Genomic DNA, 19359 nt, shown 5'->3' with positions numbered 1-19359 from the left:
CCCGATAACAAGGGTGCCATGGTCATCTTAACTGCTGGGGTGGTGAGGACTGACACCCCAACGGGGACTTCAGGCGCAGCGGGGGGTGCGGATAAGACCTGGGGTGCCGGAGGCGCGGGGGGCGCGGCTAAGACTGAGGGCACCAGCGGAGCTGTGACTGGCACCGGAGCCACCGCAACCACAGGATTAGGCAGGACGCTCCCTAGTGCTGCGATGCCTACCACCCCTGGGACAGGAGGCCCACCCCACACTTGGGCTAACAAGGTGTCCGTGGGGGCAGAGGGTAAGACTTGTGGCACCACACTAGAGGGACCTGCCGGAGGACTAATATGAGAAGAAGCGGACAGCAAACTAGCTCTGACTTCAGACATGAAAACCGAGAGGGAATCAGTGAGCTTACCAAGGTCCTCTTTGGTGGCAAAGTCTGCAGCGGAACCCCCTGGGCGAGGTAATATGGGTGAGGGCTCCACGATCGCCGCCGGGGGGGAGGCGGGGACATGTACAATCACATTCCTGACAAGCTCAACTGCCCTAGATTTCTGTGGAGGCTCCGCTGGAAAGTCTTTACAAGTTGGCTTCTTGAGCCGCTTGGACCTGGTAAGAGTCTCTTCTACAATGTCCTGCTCGGGAGCGGATGGGGCTGTGGCCCTGGGAGGGTTGGCTGACAAAAGTTCGCTAGCCCACGCCACTCCATTAACCTTGATCATCTCCATCAACGCCTTCATCTGAGCGTCCTGCGAGGGACCTAACCCTGAGTCGTCGACCTGGGACATCTGTGAAAACAGGGGGGGGGACCCTTGGCTCTCCATGCCTATGTATGACTCTTTACCTGAAATAAAAATAACTGTGAGGGCCCAATCGAATAACGACAATAATTCCAGGCGAAAAGGTAGCGAAAACAAGAGTCCATGTCTCAACAACATGCACCACACAAATAAGGTTGAGCAACATAACACGCCAACGTTGGCTTGCAACTGGTGTCCCCTGACGCACTTACCACGCAAGAATTGAAATTCGGGTGCGCCGTGAACGGGGGGGGTCACCGAGTGAGCTCAAAGCGTCTTCTGCGTGAAGGAAGAACAAAAGACAATAAGCCCACATGCAATTAAAACAACAATTTGCCTCGAAGGGCTACCAGGCGTCTTCTGCAGGAAGGAAGGACAATGACACTAAACCCAACAATTGTAAATAAACCACTGTTTGCCTCGAGGGCTACCCGTGACTGTGGATGAAACTGTTGCCGGCCTGCCCCTGCACCATTCTAACAGGCACATCCAAAAGCAAGGGCCCGACTACATCTATCGCGTTACCGTCGGGACCGCGTGACCACATACCTTCGTCACTTGGCGATGCTGCTTGATGAGACGACCTGGAGGACGCGTCAAGGAATAGGGCCTGAAACGATTGGTAAGAGCAAAGCATGTTTGAAAAAAGAGCATCTACCGACACCTGAGGAAGTAGTGTGGTGCCACTAGAAACATTTACAATTCGACCGTAACAGCGCAGTTACAGGTAAACATAATTGGTCTAGAATGAGCATCCGCCAGACCGCAGATGTAGTGCGCACACGGTCGAGAAAAGCGACCCGTGAAACTCCCCCACGGGATAGCTCAAGCCTGAAAACATTACGCATTGACATGAAACGTTATCATTGGCAAAATTGTGCATGAATAAGCACTTCTCAATGGAAAGCTCGTGTAACAGTGCAACAATGTCCGCACAATACAAAAAACATAAACTTTGTAGCGAACGTGAAATGCCCTTATCGGGACGCAATGAGCACCAAAGTGCATGTACAACTTGAAGAAGGGGGCCCGTGGCATACGGCACCATCAAAGCAGAAAGCGAGAAAACCCTTGCTTAACCACCTAATCGCTCACGCACACGAAAACATACCTTGCGCTGGCACTGAGGAATCGAGGGCGCGTTAGGGGGAGGGGGGGGGGGAGGATGCACCGATGCAAACCCGGACACCCCAGAAGGCCTAGGTGCGGTAGCGATTGCACGAAAGGGCCGAATTCTGCAAGAAAAAGGAGGAGGCATGTTAAACAAGACGCCGCCGAGGCCGCAATAGCCGGTACTGCGCACCCATAATGAAAGAAAGCCAATAATTTAGCATGGAAGGCGCCTCCTAAGGGAGAAAAACACACAAAATTAGTACCCTTCCGATTCGAGGGAGGGGGCATGCGCCAGGCATCAGCCTGGAAGGCGCCTCCTAAGGGAGAAAAACACACAACATTAGTGCCCTTCCGATTCGAGGGAGGGGGCATGCGCCAGGCATCCGCACCCTCGCAGGCCCGGGCCCCTGCCCGAGCAGGCACCTCATCCCCCCCCCAGCAAACACTTTGAGAGACTCGCCAGGCGCTCACCGGGTCCCGCGCCCGCGTGGACCGGGTACCCCAGCAACGCGCTCCACACCCTACCTTCAAAACAGATTAAATGAGGCAGAGACGACACGAAGGCCCATATGTAAAACCTACACTTGCACAATAAATACAACTCGCGCAATAACATAGCAACAGTAGCGCAAATGAGCAAAGCCATCCCCCCACTGGAACTCAGGCGCAAATGGGAACATTTCAAATCGCCAAACATGAGCTATGCAAATGGCGGGTAGAGGGGTGCACGCACAAACGCTCGCCGGATCCCGCGCCCCCGTGGACCGGATACCAGCAAGCTATGCGCCCCCCCATACAGCATCGAGCTTTAAAATATTTCAGGAATGCGTAGAAACGCCCGTACAGGCAACCTGGCACACCGCGCCACCCTGACAAGCGTTCGGCTGTGCATTCTGTTAATGTGAGACGAGGCATGAAACTTCAAGATAATTTTCAATAAAGCATGGAGATGACCTTTAAATAAATATCTCATCATGGTACACAAAACTGGGCGAACGACTATACAAACATGTGTTTGCCTGCATTGACCGACTGCCAGACAAATGGGGATCCGTGGAGGAAATGGCTGCGCGGTAAAGTAGCAACGAGCGCCCGTGCAGTCCCTCGCCCGCGTGGACCGAACTCCGTGGGGCACCCGGCTTCGGCATCTGATACCCTCTACCTTGCAGCCCTCGAGAGAATCACAACGTTACGCACACCCGTGCAACCTGGAAGAAAGTTAGCCCTTGAACAAAGTTACCCCTAGAACAACCACAATCCAACACAAAATGGCCACCTGGAAATCCCAAGACGGGGGGAAGGGGGGGAAAAAGGATGTATCGTGCACACAGAGAATACAGGCCCCATCTTGCGACAACTGTACCCTCCCCCCAAACGCCGGAGAATTCACACTAAGTCACCACTCGGTCAAGAAACGGGACTCGGTATAGCAATAACAGCGGGGCCCGACAAGATAGGCCGGGCCCGCACTGACCAGAGGACAAAGACCGGAACGGAAACCGGACGTCCCCCCCCACAGCAGCCCACTCTAGCGGGCCGCCTCGCCAGGCTCACACCTCACAAGGAGGGAGCAGGCGGCTACGATAAGGGGGGGGAGAGGGTAGGCCCAAGGCCTCGCTCACCTAAACACGACGAGATTGTCCGAAAGAGTGTCCAGTCCACGCGACGTCCGGGGCGGCAAAGAGACCACCGCAGTGGCCTAGGGGGAAGATATACCTTCTTCCTGCATGCCGCCCCCCGGACGTGCGTCACTGGGCCGCCCCCTCCACCAGGCGACTCTGCCCGGAGGGGGGGTGTCTGACCCTGTCTAGGGGCGGGGCGGCCCTCCGCGACTAAGGGCCCGCCCTCCTGATGGCCACCGGGTGGCCTCGGGCAGGCGCATTACTGAAAATTCCACCTCTTTATCATTTCTACTCGCTGCTATCCAGGGACGGGTCTGATGCGACATAATGAGCATTGAAAACATTGAAGAGCTTCAGTGGCAGGGAAAAGAGAAAGTAAGTAAGCTGTAACGGGAGAAAGTATAACTTAAGGATGAGGATGGCAATGGAGAGATGAAGGAACCAAGGTTAGAAGAAAGCAGGTTTAATGAAGATAGGTTAGCATTATTCATTATGATTTCTCTGACTGCTATTTCTCTACTGAGGCGTATCATGAAGGCACACAAACCTGCTCTACGTCTTCTGCAGGTATAGAATGGGGATGCTTTCTAAAAGAAGTCCAGCAAGAACAGATCAATTTCCATTAACCATCTTCACACTGCCCACTGCCCACTGTACTCCTCCTACCTCCCAGGATCTATTGAAGCCCATCTGCACCCGTCTGTGCCTTGAACGCGCCCAGCACCAGGAACCCTGGTCCTCCCCATATCCACCATTACTCAGGCATGCTCCTCCGTGTTCTCAACCCCATCCGCCACGTGCCACACTGCTGCCACACTGCACCTCACAACATGAAGGGCCTCTTGCAAGTACTCATGCACTCACCCACACTCTCCATCCATCACTGCACCCACAGAACCCCACAGTTTCACACTAACACAAACCAGCAGTCCACTCATGCTCACACAGACCAACAACCACTCTGGCAAAAATGCCACAATAGCATGTATGCTCCTCAACACTCATTCGCTCACCAGACACACCAGAGTGATATGGGGCCTACTGGACAACCATGCTCTTGACCTGTTCTTCTTCACGAAAACATGGCTAAACCAAACCTCTGCACCGTACGTTGCTATAGCCATCCATGTTGGCTACAAGATTACCTGGCAAGACATTGAATAAAAGCCCCAAGGCGGAGTCATATACTATTTCAAGACACCGTCAGCTGCACTACCTATACAGACACCCTCCCTAGTTGAATGGAACACCTCACGTTAAAGATATGCATTACAGACAACTTCACCCTAGGCGCAATCCTCATATACAGACCACTGGGACCCCACAACAATTTTGCTTGTGACCTCACAGACTTCGTTGCACCCTTCATCATCACCACCAGCACCTTCATACTCCTAGTAGACCTCACATTTCACCTAGAAGACCACACTGGCTCAAACTCTATGGACCTGCTAGACAACCTCTGATACTTCTGCCCCTTCCAGCACATTAGAGAACCAACCCATACTACTGGACACCTATTGGACCTGATTTTCTCCTCAATCAGCAACACCACAGTCATAAAGCCAGAAACTATGACCTTGATAGACCATGCCCTCATCAGTTTCAGCATACCCATCCCTCTCCACTACGGACCTACCACCACTGAACATGCCCACCGCAGTTTGAAAAGTATTACAGAATAGGATTGAGCTTCCACCCTCTCTGTGCATCAGCTCAAGTACACCAGCGAATTGACAAAAGCCATGAAGAACCTCAATAGCTCGATCACTGCTTGTGCCGAAACACTGGCTCCCTTCAAGCGCAACCCAATTGCAAGAGCCCAACCTTAGGCCAGCTGGTACATAGAGGAACTCAGGCTGATAAAACGCCACTGCAAGCAACTGGATGACAAATGGAGAACAAGTCAAGGCACCATGGATAAAGATTCTACCACCAGCAGATATGGAACTCCAAGCACACAGCCTTTGCACATTGCATCAATATCAGCACAAACAGCAGCAACAAAATATTCACCCTCATGAAAGATTTCATTGCACCTCCTGCAGTCTGCAGCAACATTACACCCTCCCAAGACCTTTGCAACAAGCTCTCAGAATTCTTCTGCAATAAAACCACATCGTTATATGTCAATTTTGACCCCCAACCAGACACTTTTACCAAGGTTACTCAACTTCCCATCTTCGCTGAAGAGTGGCACCTGACCTCGTGGCCCACCGTCACCACCATCGAAAATATTTCTACCATGAAGACCATCCACTAGTGCATCCCATTTGACCCTTGCTTCCACCACACCTTCACAAAAGGACTTCCAACAATCAGTGAAGCACTAACAGCTATCCTCAACCCCTCCATCAACACAGCCATTTCCTGGATACCTGGAAACATCCCACCATCACGCTCCTGCTTAAGAACCCATCTGCTGAACCAGCCAAGCTCTCCAACTACAGACTCATCTCCCTCCTACCATACCCGGCCAAGGTCTTAGAAAAACTAATCAACCAGCACCTCATTGACCACCTCAGCAACCACCAGCTCCTTGACACAATGTAGCCCAGAGCAGGTCCAACCACAGTACAGAAACATCACTTATTGGCACCACCGTCGACATCCGCAAGATCCTTGACAGAGAAGACATGCTAGCCTACATGCTCGTAGACCTCTTTGCAGCATTTGATAGCTCCCATCAGGCTTGAGGTTGGCATCCAAGGACCTGCTCTCCGTAGGGTCGTCCCCTTCTTAATGGATAAAACATACGTTGTCATCCTGGCACCTTACTCCTTGGCAGCCTGCAAACTAATCTGCGGTGTACCTCAAGGTTCATGGATTCAGCCCCACCCACTTCAATGCATACATGATCCCTCTGGCCTCCATCATCCGCGGACATGACATCAACATTCTCTCCTATGCCATTGACACACAACTCATACTTTCCTTCTCAGACAAGACCGCCAACACAAGAAACAAGTTCACCACCTGCCTGATAGACGTTTCTGATGTTTAGTGCCTTATTGTGTTTTAATGGTGCTGTTCTGTTTCTTTTTTCATGTAATTGTGTTATGTTCTGCTATGTACTTTAAATATGCCAACTCCATTTCCAGCTAAAAGCAGCACATTCTTTTAAAGTTTCTATGACAAGCAACCATTTTCCACCGTCTAGGGTAGCAATATTGTGCTGGTCATGTTGTTCAACTATATGACAACTAACAGCAAAAAAACACGGTGGCAGAATTTGCAGCGCTGCATTGTGCAAGGGGAAAAAACTGTGCAGAACCATATCTACAAAGTTTGGACTGGTGCTATTACATCCTGCGCTGGCACTCTAATTAGATTGTCTTCTTTGATGCAGAGACTCACACCATGGTGCAGAGGTGAGTGAGCTGCTGTGTAGCACAGAAATGTGTACTGTAAGGGTAGAATCGTACTGAAAGTACACCTTTTCAGTACAAATTCCTATGCCTTGACATATTTCAGAAGAATGTCATGCTTTGGCTCAGTGATAAACAATTGAGCATGCATGTAATGCAAGTATTTTTGGGAACTGAAAATATGTTGCCGCGTTAATGCCTGCTTCAAAGGACCATTAGTTCTTGATGCAAACCTTGGTCTGGCTATTTTAGCAGGTTGGGCTTTCGGCCAAAACCTAAGCGTGTTTGTACTGATCTTTCCAATAATGACTTGAGTCCGTCCGCGACCCCAGAGTAGGAGGGAACGTCCGCATGGGCAGCGGCGTTCCCTCCGTGAAGATTAGGATGTGACCGCCAGGGTGGCGGTCACATCCTCTATCTTTAACATTGCGGCGGGTGCAGCTTCAAGCTGCACCCGCCGCAATGTTAAAAAAGCATACATTGCATTTGTATGCAGAAAGCGGCAGGCACCGCGCGGTGCCTGCCGATTTCTGCATACAAATGCAGGGGGGTACCATGGGTACCCCCCATGTGCACCCCCCACCCCCCCCTTCACCCAGGGGGCCTGCAACGGGCCCCCAAAGTCAAAGTCCGTATGCTTTTCCACGGCGGAAAAGCCGCCGTGGAAAAGCATCACTTTTACACTATCCTAATATGGCTGGCGGTGTCTGATAGACACCGCCAGCCATGTTACAGCTTTTCCGCCGCGGTTGTAAGTCAACCGCGGCGGAAAAGCGGCAGACTGAAACCAGGACCCACCAGCCATCCTAATGTGGCGGTGGGTCTTTGGTGGGTCCGCAGAGGATTTTCCGCATCCTCCGGGACGGCGGTGGCTTCCGCCGGCCCGGAGGATGCGCAAAATCCTCCATCCTAATGAGCCCCTTAATCCGGAGCTCTCAGGCCAGAGTACTGTCCTGAGGGGACCCCCTGCAGCTCGAGGGACCCCCGCAGCGCGGGCCTGCAGGGGCCTGTGTTACGCCACTGACGTAGCCCCTGAAGTTTCTCATGTAAAATCAGTTTTAATTATATTCATGTGAAGTAGTTTGCAACAGACTGCATAAGGCAGGTCATCAATTTTCCCTTTTGTGGAAACAAAACGAAATAACGATAAAATAAATATTTAAAAATTTTGTTGGTGTGGCTAGATATGCTGTTTGAAGCGGTAACACTCTTACAATCTCACGCTGACCCATACCCTTACTCAAATAGACCTTAATCACCCCTCCTAAGTTAAACAGCAATGATGTCCACACACTGGAAATCCAAAGCAGCCCAAGCCTATGAATGTGCTCCAGACATTGCTAATATGTTCAGAAGCAGTTGCACAGCTCCGATGTGCACCTGTACGCATGTTCATGAGACAGCCCATGGAGTTAGCAGGAGAGAGCTTGTGCTCTAGACAGCAGAATTGATTTGTTTAAAGGGTGCAAAACCCTGATCTGTATCGCTGTACATTTGTGGGATGGGGACAGGCGCGCAACGCCCATTGGGCTCAAAGGGCTCCAACCCCCACCCCGTCGTGTGGCAGCCTGGGCTGAGACAGATTCCCGGGCACACACACAGCCGCATCGTACTTCAAAGGTCTTTAAAAGACCATTTGCTTGTTAATGAGGCTTTGTTGTGTATTTCACGCCTTCTTAGAGCCCCTGCTTCTCCACTCAGCCTATAGCTGGAAGAACTAGCCCCCTCCCCCGAATTTTTTTCTTAGCCATCGAAATTTGGCTTTAGTTGCACCTCTGAATGGGAATATTGGCTTTCCTGAAACGTCCAACTGGAGTGTACAGTATAAAATTAGATTTTTGCGGTGTAGGTACAATGACAATTTTCTATTTGATGGACAGAAAAGTTATCAACAGAAAAACAAGGACTCAGATTTTTTACTTGTAGGGTAGAGTAGCTGCATTACGTGCAGTAGGTGGTGGTGGTGGGGGACTGCACATAGCCATGAAGGGGTTATACCTGACACTGGTGCAATAAAATGGCTGCCTTGTACAATGCACAGTCTCACACAGAGGCACTGAGGTGGGTACACTCTGTCTGTCTAGCATAGGATTTGTACTGGAAGCACACCCTTCCAGTGCAAATTCCTATGCCCAGACAAACTCCGAAGCATCCCACACGGTTGTATGTTTATACAATGTATTCCGTTGCAACGCATGCCTTTACCACGCATGCGTTACAACGGAATGATTTTTTAACGCATAACATTTTCCTCTAATTCTTGCGTGGTGACGTCGTACGTCGTTAATAGGAAACGGAAGTTTTTGTTCCGTTTCCTCTTAAATGACGACAATTGCATGCATAATATGACGTGATTTCAGGTGAGGTTTTTATTTGGGGGGGAGACCCCCCCAAGCCCCCCTTGTTTATTTTGAACCTTTACCACATATGCCTTTACTACATACCTCGTTGTAAAGGTATGCGTGGTAAAGGCTTTTATGTTAACCACGCATGCGTTGTTATGCTTGCGTGGTTAATGTATTCGTGGAAACGGCCGCGTTGTAGTGGCCGTTTCCCTCCCACACATTGAATGTGTGCTGTGCACTGTAGCACACGGGTAATTTGTGAGTTGCTTTCAGAAATAAAAAAAAGTCCCCATTTTTAACGCCTGCTTGAAGCAGCTATTTTTTATGCTTTGCATCAGTTGCGCTGATGCAAATCTTTCATAAATCTAAGTTTAAAAGTCAACGCAGTTGATGAAGCTAGATATGTTGTTACAGATGGTGAACAGGTATCCTAGGCGGGAAATGGATTTGCTCTCTGCTACTTTGGATATGGACGGATGTTGCTGCACCCACATGTGCACATTTGGAAAGTCTGCTAATAAACCATTATTAATAAGGTCTCCTTGATTAATTCCCAGTGAAATGTCCACACATTAGTCAAGATTGATGATAGCATACTTTGCCCCATTGCAGTCTTCCTTCCACACCATCCTCTGTGAACATTGGGTTCACCAAGCTGTGTTGACCAGAGTTGACCTTTCATTCCTGGTTGCAACCACCTCCATTGCCAGTGCTGCCTAGATATGGTATTGTGAGTAGTCTGATCCATATTGCCATGTCACCAGCATACCATGTTTTTATTCCTTGGCTTACGGCAGACAACCTACTCTATTATGGAATTCTAAGTCATATGCTGCTTCCAATGAATCAATTGGTCTGACACGTCTGGTAATGGTTTATAACAGAAAAGACAAGGGAGGTGGACCTATGGTGCCCTGACCATATGGATCTCAGTGGCAACCTTCATTCGGATCCTCATTTTAATCAGAGTCGCATTCTAAAGCCAGAGCTCTTCTCAAGGATGTTTTTTCCATGTTACTCTTAGGTGGAGTGGAAGCCATACCAGATGGGGGCAGCCCTTTAGGCTCCGGCACGTAACAACAGGAAAGTACTTGAGCCTTATGGATGACAAAAGCCTTCTCTTAATGGACAAAGAAAAAGCAGATGTGAAATCAACAGCATTTTGCTTCCGGTCATCTAAGGTAGGCCAATTTCGACTGCTGATTTGGGAGCAACCACCAAGTAATAGTAATGTACATTTCATTTTTTGTTTGTTGAAAATGTTGATAAATTTCTATATGCAGTAAACAGTGAGATTGCACTGGCTGTTAGAGCGTGAGTGTGAGAGCGCCCCCATATGGCGCATGTGGTCATCAAGCACCAGATGTCCTTCCTTCGACTGATCCTCTTGGCTCCTGCTTGCATATTCATTGGTGCAAACACACTGATGTGTATCTGATTGCATCTGTTGTCATTGCTTTTACGTACTGTGGCAAGGCGTGGCCTTGTTTTACACTTGTCCTTTCTTCCCTGGTGGCGACATTGCTTTAGTTTCAACCATGTCAAATATGGGCATCATTTTTTGGCACCTGCATAGCAACACCCAAGGTATTATGAGAGGTTGGGCACCTTTGCATCTAGATGCAAGACCTAGTAGGAGGCAGCATTTGTATAAGTGAATGAACAAGCACAGATAAATGGGTTACCTAAACATGGTGGTACCATACTATGAAGAAGGAAACACTTTGACTAGGCAGTGAAATATTGGCTCTCATGATATACTAGTTATATATAGAAACTCAGGACCTCTTTGCTATTGTGGTAATCACAGAGGTAGGTCATTGACTTCTGTAGAGTGAGGTGAGTGGAATATGTGAGTTTTAGTCTTCCTTGGTTAGAATCATCAACATCAGAAAAACCGTGATGCATGAGACAGGGTTCCCTAAACTATTGGGCCTCTCCCTCATAGAACAAGAACACAAGTAACTGCAGAGTAGTTTCAACCCTGCGAGGGTTCATCAGTACAATTCAGATTATGTCCCCTTGGGAGAACAACCAAGGTACCCAAGTCTGTGCATAGCCACACCACTCACAATGAGTCAAATAGGCATCAGTGAAAGGATGAATGCTTTACTTTGAACCACTGGTAATAACCCTGGGTGCATTCCTTACCATAGTTTCGAGCCTATATGTGCCATTATAGAAGGGGGCAGTCACATCTGAATTTGACTTGGTCTTGCTTCAATAGCAAAAGTCAGAGAAAGAGAATCTCAGCATTTAGCCATGACAGAGAGAAGGTCTTTTATGTTATGTTATGTTAATGGGTGACTTATATAGCGCACGGCTACTCCAAGGAGTGTCCCGGCGCTTTCTGACCCATTACTGAAAAAAGGAGAAGGACAACAAAACATAACAGAATTACTGATTAAAAAGCCAAGTCTTCAGGGCCTTTCTAAAAGCAAACAGGTTGGGGATGCGGCGGAGATCAACGGGAAGAGAGTTCCAAAGTTTGGGGGCGAGGTGTTTAAAGGAACGTCCACCAATTCTGGCCTTCTTAATGGGAGGCACCATTGCCAGACCAAGATTTTCCGACCGGAGAGATCTGGTGGGCTTGTAGAAAGAAAGCCGTTTCTGAATGTAGGAAGCCCCTACCAAATGGAGTGCCTTATGGGCCAGTGTAAGAGCTTTGAATGTAATTCGCTTCTTGATCGAAAGCCAGTGCAGGGAGGAAAGCAACTCAGATGATCTGGCTTGCCGGGGCAGGCCGAAGATGGCTCTGGCCGCAGAATTTTGTACAACCTGGAGTTTGTGCAAAAGATAATCCGGCAGACCCAGGTAGAGGATATTTGAATAGTCAAGCCTGGAACAAATCAGAGCTTGTACTGTCAGTTTCCTATGGGCTAGAGGGAGCAAAGGAAGGAATTTACGCAACATTTTTAACAGACCAAAACAGGTACCCGTGAGACCTGTGATCTGTGTTTTCAAAGCAAGGGTGTTATCAATTTTAATCCCAAGGTTTTTGGCGACCACAGAGGAAGAGGAAGGGGGGGACATGCAGACCGGCCACCATTCCTGCCAGGGCGGATCTGCCTGACAGCCGAAGAAGAGCACCTCAGATTTATCAGGGTTGCACTTGAGGCTGCTTCGCTGAAACCAGTTGAAGACAGCCCCAAGGCAACCACGGAAGCTCTCCCCGTCGAACTCCGTGCCCTTCTTGCAGGTGAAGAGGAGCTGGGTGTCGTCAGCGTAGGATATGATCTGGGCACCCATTGACTCCGCCAGTACCGCCAATGGAGTCATGAAGATGTTAAAAAGGGTCGGGCTCAGCACCGACCCTTGTGGGACTCCGACATCCATAGGCGGCATCTCAGCGGAGTATGGGGGGGGCCCAGACCACTTGTCGGCGACCCGCTAGGTAAGATCTCAGCCAGCTCAACACCGTCCCTCTGAGTCCGATCTCGTGAAGTCTTCTCAAGAGGGCATCATGCGGGACGGTGTCGAAGGCCGCCGACAGATCCAACAACACCAGCATTGCTCTTCCGCCTGTGTCGAGAACTTCCTTAATGGCTTCGTTAACTTCCAAAAGAGCGGTCTCAGTGCTCAAATTGGAGCGGAAGCCAGATTGGGTAGAGTGGAGTAACCCATGTTCTTCAAGGAAGGAAGAAAGCACAGAGTGGACGTGCTTCTCGACGATCTTAGCCAAACTGGGCAGGAGAGATATGGTCAGCATAGGAGATGCTTCTGAATGTGTAGTACCAATTACAGATGTGCATAAAGCTCACAGTGTTGTCTATTCCACTAATATTTGGCTACTAGAAATTCTGGGAGATTCTGACAAATAACCCTGTTAGTGATGACCATGACATTAAATAGTCCTGTACTATGGAGTGTAAGTCAGTGAGTGCACTGCGCCAGGGATATTGGTCATATGGTCAGTTCTGAAAGTCCTTTAAGACTTTGGGTTGCTTGATTTCTGTACCATGTATTGTCTGTGTAAACTTTTCACAGGGGCGGGCAGGTAGATGGATTACACATACTCCATCTGAATACTTTGACAACTAGTACGTATTAATGTGATTCAATATAGGGAAGCACTCACTTACATGTTATTTGCTACTTGAAGCACACACTAGATACCCTGGACACCTGGGGATCCAGAGAAAGATTGAAATTGAATAATAAAGTTGTGGCTGTAAGTGGCCAGCACATCACTGAGGCCAGATAGAGATAATAGATACTCGAGGTTGGAGTGTCAGCTTTAGTAAGAAGAAGTTCAGTTTTAGTGAAATTAAATGTAAGGAAATTGAAAATCATCTGCCAATGAATGAATGAAAGACATTTAGTTCGAGTAGATGGTTTGGCTGCTTCATGACTACTTGGGGAAGTTATGACAGCCCAAACATTAGCTGTGTGTTATTGGCGTGCATATAAAAGTAACCCCTGCAAGATAGGAACATTTTCTAGGGTCTACATGCTGATGATAAATGTGTAGGTGAGCCTCATATATACCTTTGGAACACTGCAGCCAATCTCTCAGGGCCTGGAGTGAATGGCGTTACTCTGACCAACTGTTTCTTCTACAACAGAAATTATTTTAACCAGCCCAGGCAGTGCTGTGGAACCCACCCTCAATCAGTCAAATACACAAGGAGGGCATGGTGGGTGGTGTCGAAGGCTGCATCTAGATCTAATAAGACGGATGTATGACGTTACAACGCTCACTTTTACAACGCATACCTTTACAACCCATTTTTACAACGCAACATCTATTACAACGCATTCCATACAATGCATGCCATTACAACGAAATTTTAAAAACTACATTTACAACGCATTCCATTACAACGCATAATACCTTTACAATGCATACCATTACAACGCATAACATTACATTGCATGTTTGGTAAGTATTGGATAGTGTAGGGGTAAAAATTACTATTCTAACTCCAGGGGGTGCAACAGTGGGTAAGTGTTGGATAGTGTAGGGGTAAAAATTACTATTCTAACTCCAGGGGGTGCAACAGTAGGGTAAGTGTTGGATAGTTTAGGGGTAAAAATTACTATTCTAACTCCAGGGGGTGCAACAGTAGGGTAAGTGTTGGATGGTAATGTTATGTGTTGTAATGGTATGCGTTGTAATGACTGAGTTGTAATGACATGTGTTGTAGTGGTGTGTGTTGTAGTGTCATGCGTTGTAATGGTTGCGTTGTAATTGCATGCGTTGTAATGGATGTTGCGTTGTAAAAGTTTTGTTGTAATGGTAGTGCGTTGTAAAAGTTGCGTTGTAAAGGTTGTTTCCCAATAAGACTAGTACGCCAATACCACTTTTTTTTAAAGTTCTATTTAGCACAGATTTAGACCAAGTGCTTTAGAGCGCATTACATGAGCACTAGATTAGATCACACAAGGTCAGACTCATTTTGCAGACATGGAAGATTCAGTGATTTGCCCAGAATTACAGGATGCTGAGCCGACACCAGGATATGAACCTGGTTCACAGTTTAACGGTCAGCAGTTCTGACCGTTTGGCCACAACTCCTCCCTTTCCATCCACCAGCTTCCTTAAGTCAATTGCACCCAAAAGTGGAACTATTTTTGTATCTACCTGGGGCAGGAGGTCACCAGGAAGAGATAAAAAATCTAGTAACTTCCGCATATTTTATTACTTACAAGAAACGGGTTTCTTGAGTAGTTTCTCACGATTTGGGGTTAATGATATCATGCCCAAATTACTCATATAATTTAATCTTAGAGATTGCTAATGTAATGGTGGTTTAGCTGTGATTGTTGTCCAGTCTTTAGGTACAAAACCCATATTCAGGGAGCTGTTAGCCAGAACAAGCAGGTCTTGTGTCATGTTCACATAAGTTTAATGATTTATATTCATGAGTTTGCATTTAATTGGAAGGCAGATTTTGCGTTTTTGTTCATCTGCTTTGTTTATTTGCAAATGAAAAAAATCCTTCTTTTCTTTTTTTTGTGTGCAAATTTAGATCGGTTTAAATGTTAGGAAGCTCCATCATCTTAATCATGCTTCGCTATTAGTTCCTGTGTGGACAGATGTATTTAGCAAGCTTTGGCTTCATTTGATCTTTAGGGTTTTTATTCTGGCCCTATTACCTATTGGACAATGTGAGAGGTCATCAACTAAGGTGATTGGGAGGTGCATTAGGATTTTATGAACACATTTTTGTTGCTTTAAACCTTGCTTGGTTTGTGTCCTAAAGTGCCTGATTTTGAAAAAAAAATGCTCAGATAAATGCTTACAACTACAGACTGACCAAAAAATGTTGATGCTCATTTCATAGAAGAAAAATAACTTTGGTCAAAGCTAGATTATCTTACTTACTTGTTTTGTTCAGGCTATTCTACTAGTAAAGTTCAGGTTTTCATCTTCTCATTTACTTGACCTGCACAACATCAGTTGACAACTAACTAAGAGTTTCACTTTGTAATGCTCTCTTAGTGAAAGTATTCACCTGTTATCCGTAAGAACTGAAGGTTAGCATTTTCCAATTTATATGTGCTTTCAGCTTCTTTCAAACGTGTGTTTCAAAGCTACATTCAATTGGCAGATTCATATAATGAGATGTATAAAATAAAAAGCAAGATTTATTTTTGAAGTGACCACTTCCTTTTCAGCACTTACGATGATTCATTAATAACGATTCAGCACAAATCAACGTGCTTTTGACAGAGAAATAAAACAAATATTAGTTGTCATTAGGGCTGACGAAAAAAGTGTACGGCTCGTGGAGCCATTTAGTAATTATAGGGAAAATCTGTTAAACATTCGTTACAGTTGGGAAATCAACCGAAAACAGTCGCATGGTAAGTTTGGTAAAGGGAGCAAGTGATATTTGGCTCCTATCCTATCATATATTTGCCAAAGGACATTTGTGTAAGATATCTACAAAGAATCTCTCTGCAGTTTTAAATTTCCAAAGTTACTCAAGGGGATCTATTATTTTGTAAATAGTTATATACCACCTATAAAATAATTGTTCACATATACGTTTAATATAGGAAATACAGTGACTTGGAAAATCTCCCCTGCCATAATCCAACCTTATTCTCCATAAGCAGACCTGCTGTTCAATTTTAGAACGAAGCCTTTTAATGTGAATGTGGAAACTTTTATATGGCTTTTAGGACAGTTGCAATTATATCTATTTTATTGAAAACATCTTTGAACTGAAAAACATCTGATAACATGAAAAACATGTGCCTACCCTTTGCTCAAATTTTGGACTAAGTGACCAGATATGACTGCCTATTACAGTGGCTTATTATATAACCCATTTTGTAGAAAATATGTCATCTTTATGAAGGAGCCGGGTTCCACATTCTAGATTTACTCTGGAACCCCTGGCCAACATCCCTACTTAGCATTCCCAAGGCAAGGTCTGTAAAGGTGTCAGCTCGTGAAGGCTACCTAGAAAGACCATTCAAGTTGAATGTGTTGAGTAGCATAAAGCTACAGAGCTTTTTCTAAGATGCTCTCTGAAGTGAAGTTATGTAGCGCGAAACTGCCACCCTACGGGTATCCTGGCGCTTAGATTTGAAGAAAGCCACTATAGCAGCAAAACCAATTGTCCGTGAAAAGGATCTAATGTTCGCTCCTAGGGAACAGCCAGGTTTTCAGACTCTTCCTAAAGCTGGTCAGCGAGCTGGTCTGTCTGAGATTCTGGGGCAGCTCATTACATGGGCACGCAGCCGCCACACCAAAAGCTCTGCCCCCCCAGCCTCTCTTGAATCTGGTGGCCGTTATCAGATTACCACTAGAGGAGCAAAGCTGCCTCCTGGGATTATACTAAGTAAATCTCTCCTGCAAAGGAACAGGGCCCAGATCGTTAACTGCCCTGTAAATAATACAGAGAGATTTAAAACAGATTCTCTCCTTAATAGGCAGCCAATGAAGGTCGCTCAAGGCCTATGCTGTAGAGGACCTACGCTGTCTATTGAGCACCAACTTAGCAGCCATGGACTGGACTCTCTGCAACCCCTGCAAAATATATTGCTGTACTCCTAAGTATAGGGAGTTGCAGTAGTCCAGTCTGCTCAGAATTATGCTCCTCACTAGAAGAGAGCGGGTATCATTTGGTAGTAGTGGAAGGATATTCCGTAACATGCGTAACAGGGAGAGACAAACGCTGATGGTTTTGTTGGCCTGTGACTCCATTTGGAGATTGCCATCCACCAGGACTCCCAGGTTACACACCGTTTTAGCAGGAGTCAGAGGTTCATCCTCAGGGTTAAGCCTGAACTCTACTGGTAGAGATCGAGACACTCTAGTAGCAGGACAGAACACCACCTCTGTTTTCCCCCCATTAAACTGTAAGGTGTTTTTCCTGAGCCAACCACTAGTCTGGCGCATACAATCCTGGAATGTATCCATAGATACCGCTTGTTTTCCTTCCAGGGAGAACATCAGTTGAGTGTCATCTGCATAGTTGACCAGGTCGATTCCATCAGATTTAATGATGGGGAACAGAGGACGTAAATAGATATTAAAAAGGATAGGGCTGGTCGCAGAGCCCTGTGGCACCTCGTGATGTACTATGGACTTGTCAGAAATAAACGGCATCATAGACACAGCCTGTTGTAGTCCTGACAGATAAGATTGTAGCCACTGCAAGGCCCATCCTTTGACCCCTATATTCTTCAATCTCTCCACTAGCACTGTGTGGCTCACCGTATCGAATGGGGCTGAAATATCCAGTAATACTAGGACCGGGGAGTTCCCATTGTCAGCACGCATTCGTAGGTTATCCATTACTGTGGCCAAGGCAGTCTCAGTGCTGTGTCCTGGACGAAAACCAAATTGGTCCTTGTCCAGCAAGAGATTGTCCTCCAGATAGCATGACAAGTATTACTTACTGTCTTTTCTAAAATTTTGATTGGATATGGCAGGAGGGAGATTGGTTTAAAATTTGCCGGAATTGTAAGGTCCAAGGAGGGTTTTTTGTAGCAGAGGGGTCACCACTGCCTGCTTCCACACCTCTGGCACCTCTCCTTCCTCCAAAGACTGACAGCAAATCTGTCGCAGGCAGGGAAGGGTTTCCTGCTCAAATGTTTTCAGATTTTGTGTGGAATGGGGTCCAGGGGAGATCCCGAAGACACACTTTGGGCGAGATGATTAAAGGAGTCCTCTGTAGGAGCTTGAAAGTATTCCAGAGAGGTGTCTACCTGGGGTCCTTCATCCAACTTCCTGAAAGACTCATCCTGGCCACTGGAATCAGTGGGCTGAAGCTCTCCGACAATATATATATATTTTTCTTCAAAATGGGTGGCAATCTCGTCGCAGAGTTTCTGTGATGCAACCACCTTGTTACTCTTGCAAACTGGGCTAGAGAGATCCCTAAAGATATTGAAGAGTGCTTTTGTGCTGTTTAGTGTTTGCAGAATAGAATTAGCATAGAAGTTTGCTTTGGCCCTAATAATAGACTCCTTATATTGGGCCTGTAGTAATTTCAAGTCTTTCCTATCTGACTCTGAGTAGACCCTCCTCCATTTTCTCTCAGCCTTTTTACATGCTACAAGTTACAGTTTCAGCTCTTCATTATACCAGGGGGCAGAGGTCTTTTTCATGTTCTGAAGTCTTTTTACTGGGGCTAGTAAGTCGAGGGTATCAGCTATACAGTTATAATAGGTTTGATAGTTTTCTCCTACGGAGACAGAAGGGGCAAAGATAATCTGTTTTGGAGGTGGCATATAAGTCCTGCTTTTCACTAATTTAGCCCATTCTCTTCCCTTTCGATAAATTGCCGGCCGATTATTATTATCCTCTGCACTAAATGTCATAATACCAAAGTGAATTAGGGAGTGGTTGGTCCAGTTTTGAGGCAGTATGTCAGAATGTATGACATAATATCGACCACAAAAATATCGCAATACAAAAATATCGCAACAAAAATATCGAGGACAATAATATCGGGATCCTATCTTCATAAAGGTAAGTACAAAAATATCGAAAAAATAATATCGTAGTACAAAAATATCGAAATTAAAAATATCGTTTTTTTAAATGTATTAATAATGTAAAAATAATGTTAAAATACATATAATTTAACAAATATTAATAAAAACATTAAAACATAATTAAAAAATTAAAAGTAATACATATATATTTAAAATAAATTAAAAA

General features: G+C 46.4%; 1 protein-coding gene across 1 annotated transcript in view; it reads left to right on the top strand.

Moving 5' to 3' along the window:
• Window positions 1–19359, top strand: part of RYR2 (ryanodine receptor 2) — a 3071198-nt gene that overhangs the window by 159153 nt on the left and 2892686 nt on the right. The window contains exon 8 of the mRNA XM_078648003.1: window positions 10258–10414. Coding sequence (XP_078504129.1) covers window positions 10258–10414 — 157 coding nt within the window. The remainder of the gene's footprint in view (window positions 1–10257; window positions 10415–19359) is intronic.

The sequence above is a fragment of the Lissotriton helveticus genome, chromosome 6, assembly GCF_964261635.1.
Source record: "Lissotriton helveticus chromosome 6, aLisHel1.1, whole genome shotgun sequence".
Classification (NCBI taxonomy): Eukaryota; Metazoa; Chordata; class Amphibia; order Caudata; family Salamandridae; genus Lissotriton; species Lissotriton helveticus.
The sequence above is the reverse complement of the archived record's forward strand: the minus strand, read 5'-3'. Positions and strand labels throughout refer to the sequence as shown.